The sequence below is a fragment of the Stegodyphus dumicola genome, chromosome X1, assembly GCF_044657685.1.
Source record: "Stegodyphus dumicola isolate Sdum_Otavi_A_Nest chromosome X1, ASM4465768v1".
NCBI lineage: Eukaryota > Metazoa > Arthropoda > Arachnida > Araneae > Eresidae > Stegodyphus > Stegodyphus dumicola.
This window is the reverse complement of record NC_140780.1, coordinates 202,522,696-202,537,914: the sequence shown is the minus strand read 5'-3', so window position 1 is coordinate 202,537,914 and position 15,219 is coordinate 202,522,696. Positions and strand designations below refer to the sequence as shown.

Here is a 15,219-nt window from a genome sequence, read left to right as displayed (position 1 = left end):
TTGCTCCAGTAGAACTTTTATGCGGCTCATGTTCGCCATTTGCATGTATAAAATAGATACCAGTGCCTCCTTTATGGAGGTTGATGTCAGAGGAACCAGCTGTGTAGGCACTAGCTAGGTTTGTAAGCTCATTTATGGTTGGGGTGCCTTTCTCTTTAGTGCAGCTGATTCTTTTTTGGTCCAAGGCTGTAAGAGATTTAAGTTGATAATTGTCAGTTGAGAGGGATATATGAAAAGTAGAGGTTCTTAAATTATATGAATAGCTTCATGCTCTAAATCAGTTTCTCTTCTGGTCTCATAGTCCATTTGTAAGGTGGAGAACGTTTTCAGTCTATTTTTTCCACTCCATGCTTTGAATGTTTTGCTGGAGATGTGATGATCTGCAAAGCTCCAAATTTTGTTTGTGAATATGATGGTTGGTAATTTTCTTCTGATTTCTAAGGAGGTAAGACCACACTCAGTTTCGTTTTTTTTTTTTTTTTTAATGTTGTTTGTGGATGAAATAGCCTCAGTGATGATTTTGGAGGGTCCTGTATTGAACCCTGTCGATCTGTTCTTTTACAGAAGATGAAGTTGCTGCCCATACGGGGGGCAGCATATTCAAAAGTGGGTCTAACAAGCAAAATATGCATGTTAAGAAGAGTTTTTGGTCTTGATTTGCTGCTGTTAGAAATTCTTTCATCACAAAAGCATGCTAAGAAGGCGGGAGAAATACCTTATAGTTTATGATTTTTCAATGTGGATGGGAGTGCAGATAATCAGAAAGTGCCAAAAATCCTTACATCAGCCATAGTTTTTAATTCCATAATTTAACAATTTGTTGCAGATTTTCTTCATTAGGAGGAAGGGCATTATATATACATATATATGCATAGTATATTTTTTTACAAAACTGAAGTCAAAAATATAATAATTATATTTCTAACTGTAATTGAATTTCTTTATTCCATATTTGAAAGATATAGCTGTGTTTGAAAATTTTCAGACAGCCACTATAAATATCAGCTTTTTTTTCATTACGGAAAGCGTAGAATTTGAAGATGTCTTTTGCAAAATTAAGCTTCACATGATTTATTTTCAATGATTGAGTTCATTAATAAATAGAATAATTATTCAGCATAATTTTACATTTACAGGTCAAGTTATCAAAGGATGGGATTTGGGTATTTCTACAATGAAGAAAGGTGAAGTGGCCTTATTTATTTGTCAACCCGAATATGCCTATGGAGAAATGGGTTACCCTCCTACTATTCCACCATACACTCCACTCTTGTTTGAAGTGGAACTTTATGGATGGAAATTGGAAGATCTGAGTCCCAAAAAAGACAGCGGTATATTAAGGAAGATTTTGGAAAAAGGAGAGGGTACAGTTATGCCCAATGAAGGCTCTCAAATTAAAAGTGAGTTGAATGGGATATTTTGGTTATTTTTTAACTTCATTCATATTGTAACTATTCTAAATTTAGCACAAATGTTTAAAATAGAATGTTTTTAAATGATCTGTGCATTCTTTTTAAAATGTTCTGAACTATATTTATGACCAAAAAAGAAATAAAACATAAGAAACTGAAAGTAATTAATAGAAAAATATATTTCATTAATTTCTGCATTTTTTGAGTACCTTGTTTTAAAAAAAATCATCTGTTCTAGCAGCTTCTGTTCTTTCATAATGGGTTGCACATTAGTCTGCATATGTCAGAAAAAGGAACATAAGAACATTCTAAACACAGCTTACAGATTGAATTCAAAAGAGTTCATATATCCTCAGTCTGCTGCTCCCTCCTGCTGCAGTATTTCCTGTATTTTACTCGCATTGTCAAAAAATATGCTTATGTTTGAAATTGAATTCCTTTATACTCTCTTTTCAATCAGTATTTTTTACCGTAGAAACAGAAGACCTTTAAGCCTTAAGCTTGTTATCAGGTCTGATGCTAGGCCTTTTTGCCACCCAGTGCGAAATCTACAACTTTTGAATACTTCCACCTGGTTTCTCTTTAAATTTTAAACATTTTGCCATCCCTAAATTCGGCCACCTGGCATGACCTTCACTGGCTCTAGTGCTCCCTGCTTGTTACTGTCATAATATTTGGTTGGTTAAATGGAAAGGTGATGACAGTGCTGAAAATTTCCTGCATTAGGATATAGAATGGCTACATATTTTCAAATGTAGTCATCATTTAATTGAATATTATAGCGGAGAAACTGATTTGTGATGTTGCTATGTTGCAAATTTTAATTATATTAATATGTGTTTTAAGTTATCATTATTATTCTAGTATTTTTATTTGTACTCATGTATACTTTAATCTGGAAAAAAGAGTATTCTTAAGTTGTTAAAAACCTTATTTAGCTGGTAGTTTTTGAAACTGTTGGTGTAACAAAGACAGGAAATGTTTGCTAAAACACATCTTGTTTATGGCCTTTTACTAATGCCCTGTTGTACTAATCCATTACCACTATACGACTAACTTGTCAATCGAAATTTTTTCATTTTCACTAACCTGTCAGTCATTTTCTTCGTGCCTTTATCCATTTTTTGCAGCAATTCTACTTTTTGCTTGATGGACATTGAAACATGCTGTCGCTTTGTAGATCCCTTTGGCAGCTCAAGAATCGAAAACTCTTTTTGACATAATCAAAAGTTCAAGCTTACTTTTTATAAAATTGCTATAACAGTCTGCAAAAAATAATAAGTTGGATCCAGTTAGAAGATTAAGGAACAACACAATCTGCAACATTAACTGAAATAGATAATTAGATAATTTTAGCCTAGCTTATACCGTCCATTATACGTTAAACGTGCATGCGTAAACGCTATGCATGCGCAGAAAGTGTGTAGCTTTGATGTCCGGATTAAAGACTTTGTACTGTACCAGCGACTGTACCGCTCGGCCGCTGGTAGGACCGCATCAAAAAGTTAGATTATAGGAAGTCTGTGAGGTGCCAAAGTTGTTTTAAGATTCAAAGAAAGCCTTTGAATGGGCCTTGCATAGGACCATTTGCTGTAGTACTAGATTGACCTGACCTTCCTTTCTGATTGTGATAAAAAGAATAAGATCACATGTTTTTATTTACTGAAGAATTTTGATATTGAAATGCTATTTTTATGCAGCACTCCTGTCACCTAACTGATGGTGAACCCGTTCTGCATGCTGTGGTACTGCACATGGTTGTTCCTTTCTGCGTAATGTCACAAACCTATTTCTGTCTCATAACATCTGGTGACAGAATACTGCATTTAAAAATAATAGGCATTCTTTATAATGGCAGGGAATATTTTTACTGCTTGCTGTTGTCCCATTTTCATTTGAATAAATCAAATAGATGAAAGATATGCATACCAGTCAGAATTTTAAAATTAGGCAATGTTCAGCAATAACATTTTTATTGAAAATTTTATCCTTTTGAAGGAGTGTAGCACAAGTCCATGTCCTTTAAAGATGAGAAATATTCTGTATTGTTTTGATCAAAAAATATGATTTAAATAGACAAAAGGGAAATAAGTGAAGGATGCTAACCTTTCATGAGTAAGTTACAAATATGGAGCTTGGGACCTCCATAAGTTGGTATTAGTAACGTAGCTGTTAATAACTATGCTTTTTTAAATGACGTTTTTCTGTTGGATACTCGTAAAGCTAATCGATACTCATGTATTAGTGTTACCACCTTGGTACAGTTTGGCAATTTCTTAAAGAAAATGAATGATATGTAATTGTAAAAAGACTATTTATTTCATACTTGTTTTACATTTTAATTCAATACTTATCCAGAAAATTAGTTGGCATGCCTACGTTTCTTTCTTTTGTTCTATGGAAAATTTCATGGCGATTGCTTTACAAACTAATTCAAAGCTGTCCCCTTTAGCTATTTTATGATAAAAGACTGTGCTCCTGCAGAAGTAGAACCACAGTTTCTTCCATTGCAGATGAATTCCACAAATTCTTGTTTTAAATTAGACAATTAAAAAATATGATTTACCTATGAAAGCCATTGTATTGGAATAGAACAAAAAGAAAGCATACAGAAATGGCACTGCTGCTTGTTAAGAATTGTTATGTGCATTTGGCACACTCCTAAAATTTGGCAAGTACTGCTGTTGTGGTTGCACTAATAGGTAACTATCAACTAATCTTTCCAAGTTCTGTGTTAAAAGTTGAATTGTTTTCAGCATAAGATTTGAATGACCCCTCCTCTCCCTCCAAAATCCACAAAGATTTAGTTTTCACATTCCAAATCTTTTTCAAAATTCACGAGTTTAGAATGTTTGATCTGTACTCCCTTCCCAATGAAAATTTTATGGAACTACTTTTATATGTGCCCTCAGGTCGCCACATATTACTACCTAAATTTTTTGTCTGCATTTTGAATTTTTAGCCAAAAATGTCTCCAAAAACGCGGTCTTCGCAAATGCAAAAACCACGTTTTGAAGACACAATTTAAGCTACAAATTCGAAACCAAAACAAAAAATTTAGATAGCAAAAGTAAAAGTTTCTAACCAAAAATATTAGACAAGAATTTGTGTACACAGCAATACGTTTTAACTTTAAAAAAAATCTACGAATTGCACATTCTAGGCAGCAAAAGAATCTACGAACTACACACACCTCGTTTCAATAAATTAACATAACAACTATAAATTTCAAAGAATACCATGTACACAGCATTCTGTATAAACTTAAAAAAAAAAAATCATTTACGAACTGCACAATCTAGGCATTGTGCACAAATAAACTAAATTACAAACAATTAAAAAAAACCAATAACAACAGAAATTTATAGTAAAAAACAATAAACATAACATTCTACAAAATAAAAGCAGTAAAATAAAATGCACTTACCATAATACATTCCTGAAAAAAATTTCGCCAGTCACACAATGTCTCTGAAGAAAAGTGCCACGATTTTGCTATATCACATGTCTTTCTGAGATTCAAAATTTCGAAAGTAAAGATAAAAAGTTCCTCCAAAGTTAACATACTACACAGAACCTCAATCCAAATCTTAAACTCCTCTGACAGCCACATACTTTACCAGCAACCATTTAACTGCAAATCCACACAAGAATTATCAGAAGCACCCTTCTTCGTCCGAGTTCTCATAGCAGCTCTGCATTTCGGACTTAGTTTTAAAAGTCCCACAGAAATTCCAAAAATACACTTCAATCCTCATAAACACACCTGTGAACAAAAGACTCCTTAACAACTCCAACATCGTACCTTTTAATACTAAATTTACTTTCCACACAATCTAAAATACGTGACTGAAATCTTGCCACCACGTTTATCATTGCAACATAGGCCATTTCAAAACACGCATGACACAAACCAACGAGCAATTAAACCACTCCACCAAAGATTTTTCAACATCGACAGGATTGCCATACAACACGCAATCACGCTAAAAACTAGCACAGAACACATATCGCCACATTTGGTGATATTAGGGTGCATATAAGAGTAGAGCCAATTTTATTTTGAAGCTTAATTAACTACTCATCCATTTTTGTCTTTTGGGTAATTATTGTCAATAACTATTAAATTCACCATCATCACATCTGAAATTTGTCACTTACCTCTTCGGCACTGATCTGTTTTGGTAACTTTTCAAGATTCTTGCTTCTAAAATATTTTGCTGAAAGAATCTCTCATGTAAACAAATAGGAAAATGAAATTAAAATGCAGCTTAAAACTGAAAGCAAAAAACCTGAGTTAAAAACTTGTGTGTATAGATTGACAGTATCCCAGTATGTTTCAGTTGGTATCACTGCTAATGACTTAATCTAGAATTATGGCTGTCTGCTCTGTCTGTCAGATATTAAATGACAGGAAGGTAAAGACATGGTGAATTCTTTTGCCAACTTTTAAATAGTTTTTTTAAAAAAACTATGTAAAACTGTAGTAGTAGTAGTTTACTTTGTAAACTGTTTACTGTGAAAAAGTATGTACAGAACATGCTGTATTAAAAAAAAAAAACTGCTTAGCTTCCTAGTACTACTTTACCCACCTATGTAAATGTTATTTTGTAAGTTATATAAACCTGGAATTACCAGAAAACATGCATTACAAGCTGTGATAAAACAATTATTTGAAAAAATTTTCAAATCAGAATAATTTTTAAAAATCGCGAAATATCAAAACTATGCAATCACTATATATATATATGAAATTTTATATTAAACTTTTTGTAACATCTCCATTAGTAATTATGAAGACATTATATTGATTTGGCTTGTGATCTAATGGCAATTCTGAGTCTCTTATTAAAAGGTGTTTGTATGATTTGGAAACTGGAAGCAAGTTTATTTCTATCTCTTGGAACAAGTTCCTAAGGTCCCTCTCCCCCTTTTCTAATTTTCAGTGGGACATTAATCTAGTGAATTTGGAGGGCAGGTGAGTAATTTTGTTGATTTACCTTCAAACCAACTAGTTGTAGACATAGATATTTGATATAAAGCCAAATTTTGTTAGCCCCTTAACTGCCGCAGAAAGCATGCAAGATTCGCTCCTCAGTGCCACTTTCTTTACATAGGCGCTTTTAGTTATGCGATGTATTAAGAGGAAAATGAGTGCAAGTTTTGCTGTGTAAAAACTGTTTACTTTCACAAAATAAAGAATAAAAGAAAATACAAAATTTAATGTTTAGAGTAAAAGTATAATAAAAGAGATGTAATAAAAATGATGCTTGTATAATAAAAAAAGATCCTCAAAAATGGTGTTTCAATCAATTTGTTTTTTTAGACCAGTAAAGTGTAATATCAGGTTTCAGTGTTATACCATGTAAAACCAGTATACCTAAAAAAGCATATAGTTCTGAATTGGTTGGATGCAACAATTTTGTTCTTGATTTTTCTTTTGCAGGATGTTGGTTCATATACTGGTTTGCAAAATGGTTAGTTTCAGTAACAATATGAGGCTTGAGCAGATCATCAAAAAATTACTCAAAAAAGATAAGTGGGTTAGAAACATCTAGTATATCTTTCTTTATTCCTATTTTATATTATTATATTATCGTAAAAAAAAAAAGCAGCACCTGCTACAAACAGTAAACGAAAATGGAAGACACAGAATAAAAAAAATACGTTTTACTCAAACAGGAACACGAACGGTAACCGTGCCATCATTATTTTCACAGTTTCAAATACATCTCCCTCTTCTCTGAAATAGTATCCACCTTCACATACTCTGGCAAGGTCATTATGGTGTTGCATTCCGAAGCTTTGCTAATAATTTTACTGGTAGCAGCGCAAAGCAAATGATAGTATTTCGAAAAGGCGTATATATACGCTCGGGACAGTTAACTCTTTGGCTGAGCAAGGCATATACATATATGCCCGCAACAGTTAAGAAACTAAGAAAAAAAGAAATCAGTACATCACAAATGTTTACAAATGCATATTGGCATAAACCTATCAAGAATTTATTTGCTTAGTTTGTTAGAATTTCTTTTTTTACACACAGTACACAGCTTACCTTGGTAATGACTATGATCCTGGCTGGAAATTTAATTTTAAGTGTTGTATATTTAATATATGTATTTAAGTGTAAATGCTTATTATGATATCAAACATCTGTCCCTTGATGATCATAAGTTATATAAAATGTGTAGTAATAGGTAGAAATATCTTTTTCAGCTATCTTAACCTTTTTCTTTTTTTTTTTTTTTTTTTTACCTTTCTGTCTTGGTTAGAAGTAGCTTTCTCTTAGTCATGTATGATTTAAAATCAGTTTTATAAGTTGTAGATTAGACATGTTCACACATTGCTCTTTTTTTTTTTTTTTTTTTTTTTTGTTTTTTAACTATACTAGAAGTCTCTTTCATGGGCTTCTTGCATCTCCTTATTTCTGTATTTAGTTGTCAGCTTTTGACTTATTAAAGCCGTTCTTTTGAAAACTGTAGATATTAAAATAGTGTTTCAATATTTTAGTTAATGCTTAATTAAAAACATATCAGCTCTTTAAACTCATGAATTTGGCATGATTAGATTATGAATGATTCATAAAAATTTTAGATTTCTGTGTTTGGTTAATGTGTCACAAATGATTAATAACTACAAACCAAGCAGTTCCTCATTCACATGCTAGTCCTGCTGTTTCTAAAATATAATCTAACTTCATGCACTTTTTTAAATCAATAAAAAATTGGAAAGTAAGGAACTAGATGTCTTCCAAAACTAGAACATAAGGAGATTTTTAAAAGAGTCTAACATAAGGATCTTCAACCTATCATGCACACATCGATTAATTCAAATAACTTTTCATTGCAATCATCACCACATCAATAAATTCATAAAGATCCACAGGCCATATTCTTGTCAAGTAAGTAGTATAGGTAAAAGTTCAGTGGAATTCGAATCAATATACTTAGTCATTATTAACAGGATGAAAGCCACTTCAGTCTAATTAAGAAACTTGGCATTGTTTTTGCTGTATTAATACAGCAAAAAGAGATGGATTCTACTGGATAGAATCCGCCTCTGTTGTTGCAATTCATAAAGTATCTTCCCAATATTAATCTGTTGAATGTGTTTTTGCTTTTCATTTGCTCTTTGACAACTGTTCAGATATGTAGGTACTACCAAAGATAGAAGACATGAACAATGCATGTGTACATCTTCCTGAATACTTGTCTTCAGACATATACTTTGAATAAAAATATATTAATTGAGAATTTTCAAGAAACTTAGCATTCTACTGCAGAGTCACATTGCCAATCTGCAAATTCTAATTGAAGTTTAGATGTAACACTTTCGATGTCTACGAAGAACATTGAGGAAAACCTCATTCTCATGAAAGTCAGAAAATTAGCTTTTGAAGTCCTGTCTTAGATTTTAAATGAACTGTACATAACTGTCTGAGTTCCACATTTTTTATTCACCAACTTCATCAATTTTGGAAAGTCAATGGAATTCTTATTTGACAATTGACTTTCCCATGAGATTAATTTTGTGTCAAAAGCTTTCACAGAGTCATAAAGTTTATGCATAAATAGACCTTTTCCAGGAAGCAGTAGTTCAGATCATTGAAATGACCTGTAATATTAACCAGAAATGCAAAGTGTCTTACCCACTTCTCATCACACTCACAAATGGATTTCTCTTCAGATTTCATGACTTATTGAAATTCATCTTTCAAAGAAAACAGGCTGTGAAGCATTTTTCCTCAGCTCATCCATTGTAATTCCATTAATACACAGCATCATTATGTTCAGCTTCTATAGCACTCGAGAACTGTTGGAATTGCATGTGATTAAGTACTTTGGATCAGATAAAATTAAGCACTTTTACAACAGCAATTATCACATGTTCAAAGTTTGAAAAGGATTTTTGTGCAGATTCTCTTAGTGGATATAGTAGAAAACTATCATGGTACTATTTCCACATGCATTTGCATCAGATGTGAGCAATGTTATTACTTCTGTTTTGTGTTTGGTTATAGAAGGAACATCATCTGTGGTTAAGATAGATATATTGTTCAAGTCTAATTCATATTTAGCCAAGATTTCTGTCAGACCTGAAAACAAATATGATTCTAGTATTGTATCTGTGCAACAATACTAGCTAATTCATCTACAATCGTGAAGTTTCTATTAGAGCTATGAATAAACGTGGCTGCTTCAGCAGTACCTGTAGCATCCATTGCTTTGTTCATTGCTACAGAATAAAGCACAATGACCTTCCATTCAGATTCTAATTTATTGAATATATCTGCTGCCAGATTTTCCACACATTTTGCTACTGTCACACCAGACAAGCTAATGTTTGAAATAGCTTGATCTTGTGATGGACCAACCACACATTGAAGATGATTTTTTACAAACGCTCCATCAATGAAAATTTTTCTACGTTTAGCAGCTTTTTCTTCTGTAATATAGCTAACAGCATTTTTGGACTCTTTATTCGCTCTGAAGAAAAAAGACTGTTGACAGTTTATCTTTGATTTTAATTTACTGGCTTTATCTCTTTAAAAATGTCTTTCCAATGCAGAATATTTCCCACTGTGCTTAGTATCATAATGTCTCTTGATGTTATAGCCTTTCATTACAGCAACATTCTCATTGAAAATAAGGCAAACTGTGTACTCTGCCAAAAAGTAAAGAGATGACCTCTTTTCTTGGGGGGAAAAAGTGAATTTTGTTTTTTTTTTCTTTTTGTTGTTGTTATTGTTGTCACAGCTTCCCATTGTGCACGTATTTGAAGACCATAAATACTTCTGAATTTCAGAATTTAAAATAAGTGTAACCTAGCTTAAATCAACTGTACAAACCCTGCTTATTGCCAACCAGTCACAATGTTTGCATCTACATGTTCATTTCCCAACTGAATGCAATATTGGGAGAAATAAAATTCCATTAACTTCCCCACTCCACCCTCTACATTTTTAGCAAGAAGTTTATGAAGGTATGAGAAAGACCCTGGGCATGGTTTTTGTTTTTATTTTAGTCAAGAAGGTCAAAGCAGTGGAATGCTTAAAATATATTGACACTCAACAAAAGCAGAGTTGAGCAAGGTAAATATGAGTCAGCTTGCAAACTTCTCTGTGAGAAAAACAAATAGTTTGAGACAATTGCATTGACAGTTTTGTTTTTAACTAATCAAAAATGCCTGGTGGCCCACTAAAGTATCTTTGGCAGGCCACAAGTTGAAAATCGCTAGTCTAACATGTAGAACTATGTTTCTTTTAGTATTCTAATGTATTTCTATTTTGGTATTCTATTCGGATTTAGTGTTCTATCATTGTAAATAATTCAACTATATTTTTAAATGTAAGGTATTGCTGTAGATCAATGCTTCTTAAACCTTTTCTGTGTATGACTTCTTTCTGAAAATAAAGCCACATGCATGAAAGCTCATAGTATTTTCTTTTTCGCATAGTAGATGTTTCGTTCTGATTATTAGGTCCTGCTTGAAGAGATGTTATAGCATCGTCGTATGCATATGCTCTGTTAATCAAGTTCTACCATTAACCATGGGTAAAAAAATATTTGTATCCTAAAATATAAATAAAATAACATTTCAATAATTATTGAAATAATTGCAAACCTTAGTGGATGAAAGCAGTAAAACACATTGTTGGGTTGAAATAGAAACAACTGTCTATGCTGGAAAATGTTGTCACTACACTAGTCGCTGCATCACCATTAACCTTATTCTTGGCATACTTGTATAGAGCATAGCATTACATAGTGTGCAATGGTGGTATATTTTGATTGTGTAATAACTTTTATGCTGAAATTAAAAGTGACATATCTATTATGCTGCACTTACTGGTATTTTTCAATATGTAAATGTATATGCAACCAGGCACCATCCGTATTCTCATTGACTCAGTACCTAGATGTATTGCTTCATGTATTGCTGTCCAAGGTGTTCCTACAACCTACTGAGCCAAATTACATAGTGTGCAATGGTTCTCATTGTGTATCCCATTGTGTATCATGCATATTGTTCTCATTGTGTATCATGCATATTATTCTGATATAAAGATCACTTACTGTTCATTGCTCTCACTCTGTTGAGTTTCGTCACTTTTTGGCCGTTCCTTGTTGATGCTGCATTTTCACTGTCGGGTAGTGTATAATCAAGCTATTGTCTTCTAAGTGTTTCAAGCATGTTCATGCTTCGTCAAATGCAGTTCAGAAATCAATTGTTTAGAAGTACTAAACTTACTGATTTTCTGCATTGTGCTTGTTATTTGGACTGAAGTTATAGATGCCCTTAAAAGGCCTTTGCGTATTAAAACTTGTCAGCTAATGATATTACTTAATGATATTAATTTTAGCCCTGTCTTTCCAGAATGTGAATAAAAATCATATTTTATAGTTGTAATTCTTTTATTTTTATTCAATAGGTAGCTCTACAGCAGTTACTTATAATTCATTTTTAATTTAATTATTTACTTTTGTTTCATATATTTAAATTTCCTCATCATTTTATTCCTTGAATAAGAGATACCTGTACTAGATTGCCTTGAACACATATAGATTTTCTGTTAAACCAATATCCGTCTAAGTTTGAATTTTGTGCATTATTAAAAAACAGTCAGCTGTGTTTAAGCCATTAAATTGTTCTTTTTATTAATGGACATTCACTTTATTTAATAGCCGTTAGCCTTGTGCCATTACAAGGACCAGAAGTAATAGCCATTTTATTATGGAAGCACCTAATAAGCACCGTTGTTGTGTCCTACAAAGGGACGGAGAGTTACAACCTTACCATCTTCGGAATTCGAACCCAGGCCTATCGCTATAGCAGTCAGGGTCACTAACCATTATACCGGCTGGGCGATTAAATTGTTCTATATCTGTAGAAAACAAAATTCAGATTAATTCTTTTTTAGGTGCAGTATCTGCTCTTTCCTACATTAAATCATTCATTAAGTTTAATTTTCCTTTGTTCCAGTTAAGTTAACAGGGTATTTCAATGATGAAATCTTTGAAGATGCTGAAAAAGACTTCATTCTTGGTGAAGGCTGTAAAGTTGACATTCCTGAAGGATTAGAGACTGCTCTTTTAAAGTTTCGTTTAAAGGAAAGGTCTATAATCTATCTTAAAAGCAAGTACGCATTTGATGTTAAAGGAGCGCCAGAAATGGAAATTCCACCTAATGTTGATATCAAGTATGAAGTTACAGTTCTTTCTTTTGAAAAGGTAGGTTTTATATATGTGCATATATACTACATATCTTTTATTTTCATTTTTCAGTGCAATTATTTATTTATTCTTTAGGTATTGTTAAATTCATATATTGCATTGTTTTCTTTGTCATTAATAGCACCATCTGCCTTTCAAATAGCTTGATATTTTTTGTGTCTTTCAAAAAACCAAATTCTCTTTAAATGATATCACGGTGCAGAAATAAAGGTTTGAAATTCAGCCACTGGTAGAAAATTTATATTTTTAACCACCAGAAGTCTTCCCTCTTGGTGATTGAAAATGTAAAGTTTTAGATAATCAACAAAGTGATTTAAAAGTTGTTTGTAACATCCTTGCTATCCTCATGCTTTTAACTGTAAACATACAGTCAAGGTTTTTAATTTTAAGTTTCAAACTAGCAGTGAGAACCTTCAGGGTTTTTTTATTATTCTTCATGAATGTGAGTACAAGTGTTCCGTGATACTCTAGCCATCATTCTCGCTACTGCTTTCTTGTATTAGCTAAATCTTCCATTCCTCCATTTTTTGGTATCTCTGTTGTGGTGCTCTTTTAGTGTAACATGTTCTTGATGCTGCCTTTTGGCTACACCTGTCTTTGCTATGTTCGTTTTGGAGATCTTTGTTTTCAGAAAAGAAGTTTAGCATCTGCTATGAATAAAACAAAAGGTATGAACAGGTCTCACTAATGTCAATCTGTTGGTCTTCCTGTCTTGTCAGTGACTTGCAGAAAAGTACATAGGACTTCTCAAGTTTTTTGTAGTTATTTAGGAGGCTTTTATAATTGACTAGTTCTTGCTTGGTCCTGATATTTTTTATTATATTTTCATGGTGAGTGCGGCAGCTGGAGGTGGCGGCTTCTGCATGTCGTAGATGACTTTTAAAATCAGTCCGTCTGAAAAGAAATGAATTTCTGTCCCTAATTAAAAAGGCATAAACCGTTGAAAACATGATACCCCACAAAAAACAAATTCAGAAAAAAAAAAAAATATGAACTGATATGTTTTAGTGGTATATGCCTAGAAACTGTGTCCAGTGCTGATAGTGCATCTATCACTCTTGCAAAATGACGAACATTAAACATATGAATGTTGGTATATTAACTTAGAATTTTCCTGGTGGCAGTGTTATAGTAGTTTGATTTCCTTTTAATACCTGAGAGGAAAATAACTAACGGCTTTCAGAAGTTAAGCACACAAAGCAAATTAGGAGTTTTCAAAAGCATAGTTGAATATGAGGGCTGAAAATCATTGTAGATGCAGATGACAGTATGCAAATAAATATATCCTAATTAGTGTTAAAGATGCGAGCATTCTGATGGGTTTGAGCAGGTTCACTTAAATGCTGGTAAGAAGTGTTTGTAACACCCATATGATAATTTTTTATGGTATTTGTGTTTCTGGGACTGAAAGATGAATGGCAGATAGTGAGCACTGATGTGCTGTTGAACACAATGAAGCAGAATAGTCAATCAAAGAAGTAGCTTTTTCTTAAGTTGGTCATCCGGTAATTTCTTGAATGCTGAAGCAAGTCAAACATTTGTTTAGAGACCTGTACCCAGCTGACCAAGGTTACCACCCCTTCTGAAATTTGATGTAGTGTTATACAGTATAAAGTCTGTAATCCGGACGTCCATTATCTGGAATGATCTATAATCCGGATCTCAAAGCCACAAACTTACGCATGCGCGTAAAGCCAGTTAAGCGTTTACCCATGCATGCTTCCTATAGTGAAGAAAGAGACAGAGAAAACGAAAAAATTTTGATTGACAAGTTAGTCGGTATTCTCGACACAGCAATTACAGAACTTGAACAGTGGAACTTTGTAACTGAACAAGAAATTATGTCTGTTTATAGAATTAAAGAGAAAGTATTAGCACAAAAAAACGAAGCAACTTAAACAACGTACATTGGAAGAAATGTTTAATAAAGTAAACAAATAAATATTAAGTTTTTTTTTTTTTTTTTTTTTTTTTTTTTTTTTTTTTTTGTAAATTTTGATACCCTTTAGATCATAATTGCTCTTTATTTCATAAATTACGGTTTCATATTTTTAATTGTATAATTTCTGCATGCCATCTTACCAGATTTAAATTGACGATCTATTTATCTGGGAAAAACCCCTAATCTGGAATCGCCGAAGTCCCTTACGGACTTTGTATTGTAGTAGTCAAGTGGAATCAACAAGTGACCTTCACAGCTGTATTTCCATGATTACAGCATCACTTGGTAAGATAATATCTGCCAGTACTGTATGCCAAAGCTTTCACATGAAGGGACTGTATGCCTAAGTACAAAATGTTTGGGTTCCATTAACTGCTCAACCCAGAAGGACAACATAAGAAGGATGTTGTCAGCATCTCAATTGGACCATCTTAAATTGGTGCATTGTTCTATTAATGAACAAGTCCAGATTTGCCCTGGAATCATATGATAAACGGGCAAGGGTCTGGAGAGAAAAGCATACAGAATCTGGCCCAAAATCAAGTATCATGTATGCAAAAGTAGCAGCATTATTATATGTGCTGCAGTTTCAAGGGACTGCACATCTTTAAAGATGATTCTGTGATGG

General features: G+C 32.9%; 1 protein-coding gene across 1 annotated transcript in view; it reads left to right on the top strand.

Moving 5' to 3' along the window:
* Positions 1-15,219, top strand: part of LOC118182023 (peptidyl-prolyl cis-trans isomerase FKBP4-like) — a 63,393-nt gene that overhangs the window by 5,697 nt on the left and 42,477 nt on the right. Inside the window, exons 2-3 of the mRNA XM_035351286.2 lie at positions 1,137-1,400; positions 12,399-12,646. Of these exons, the coding sequence (XP_035207177.1) occupies positions 1,137-1,400; positions 12,399-12,646 (512 nt within the window). The remainder of the gene's footprint in view (positions 1-1,136; positions 1,401-12,398; positions 12,647-15,219) is intronic.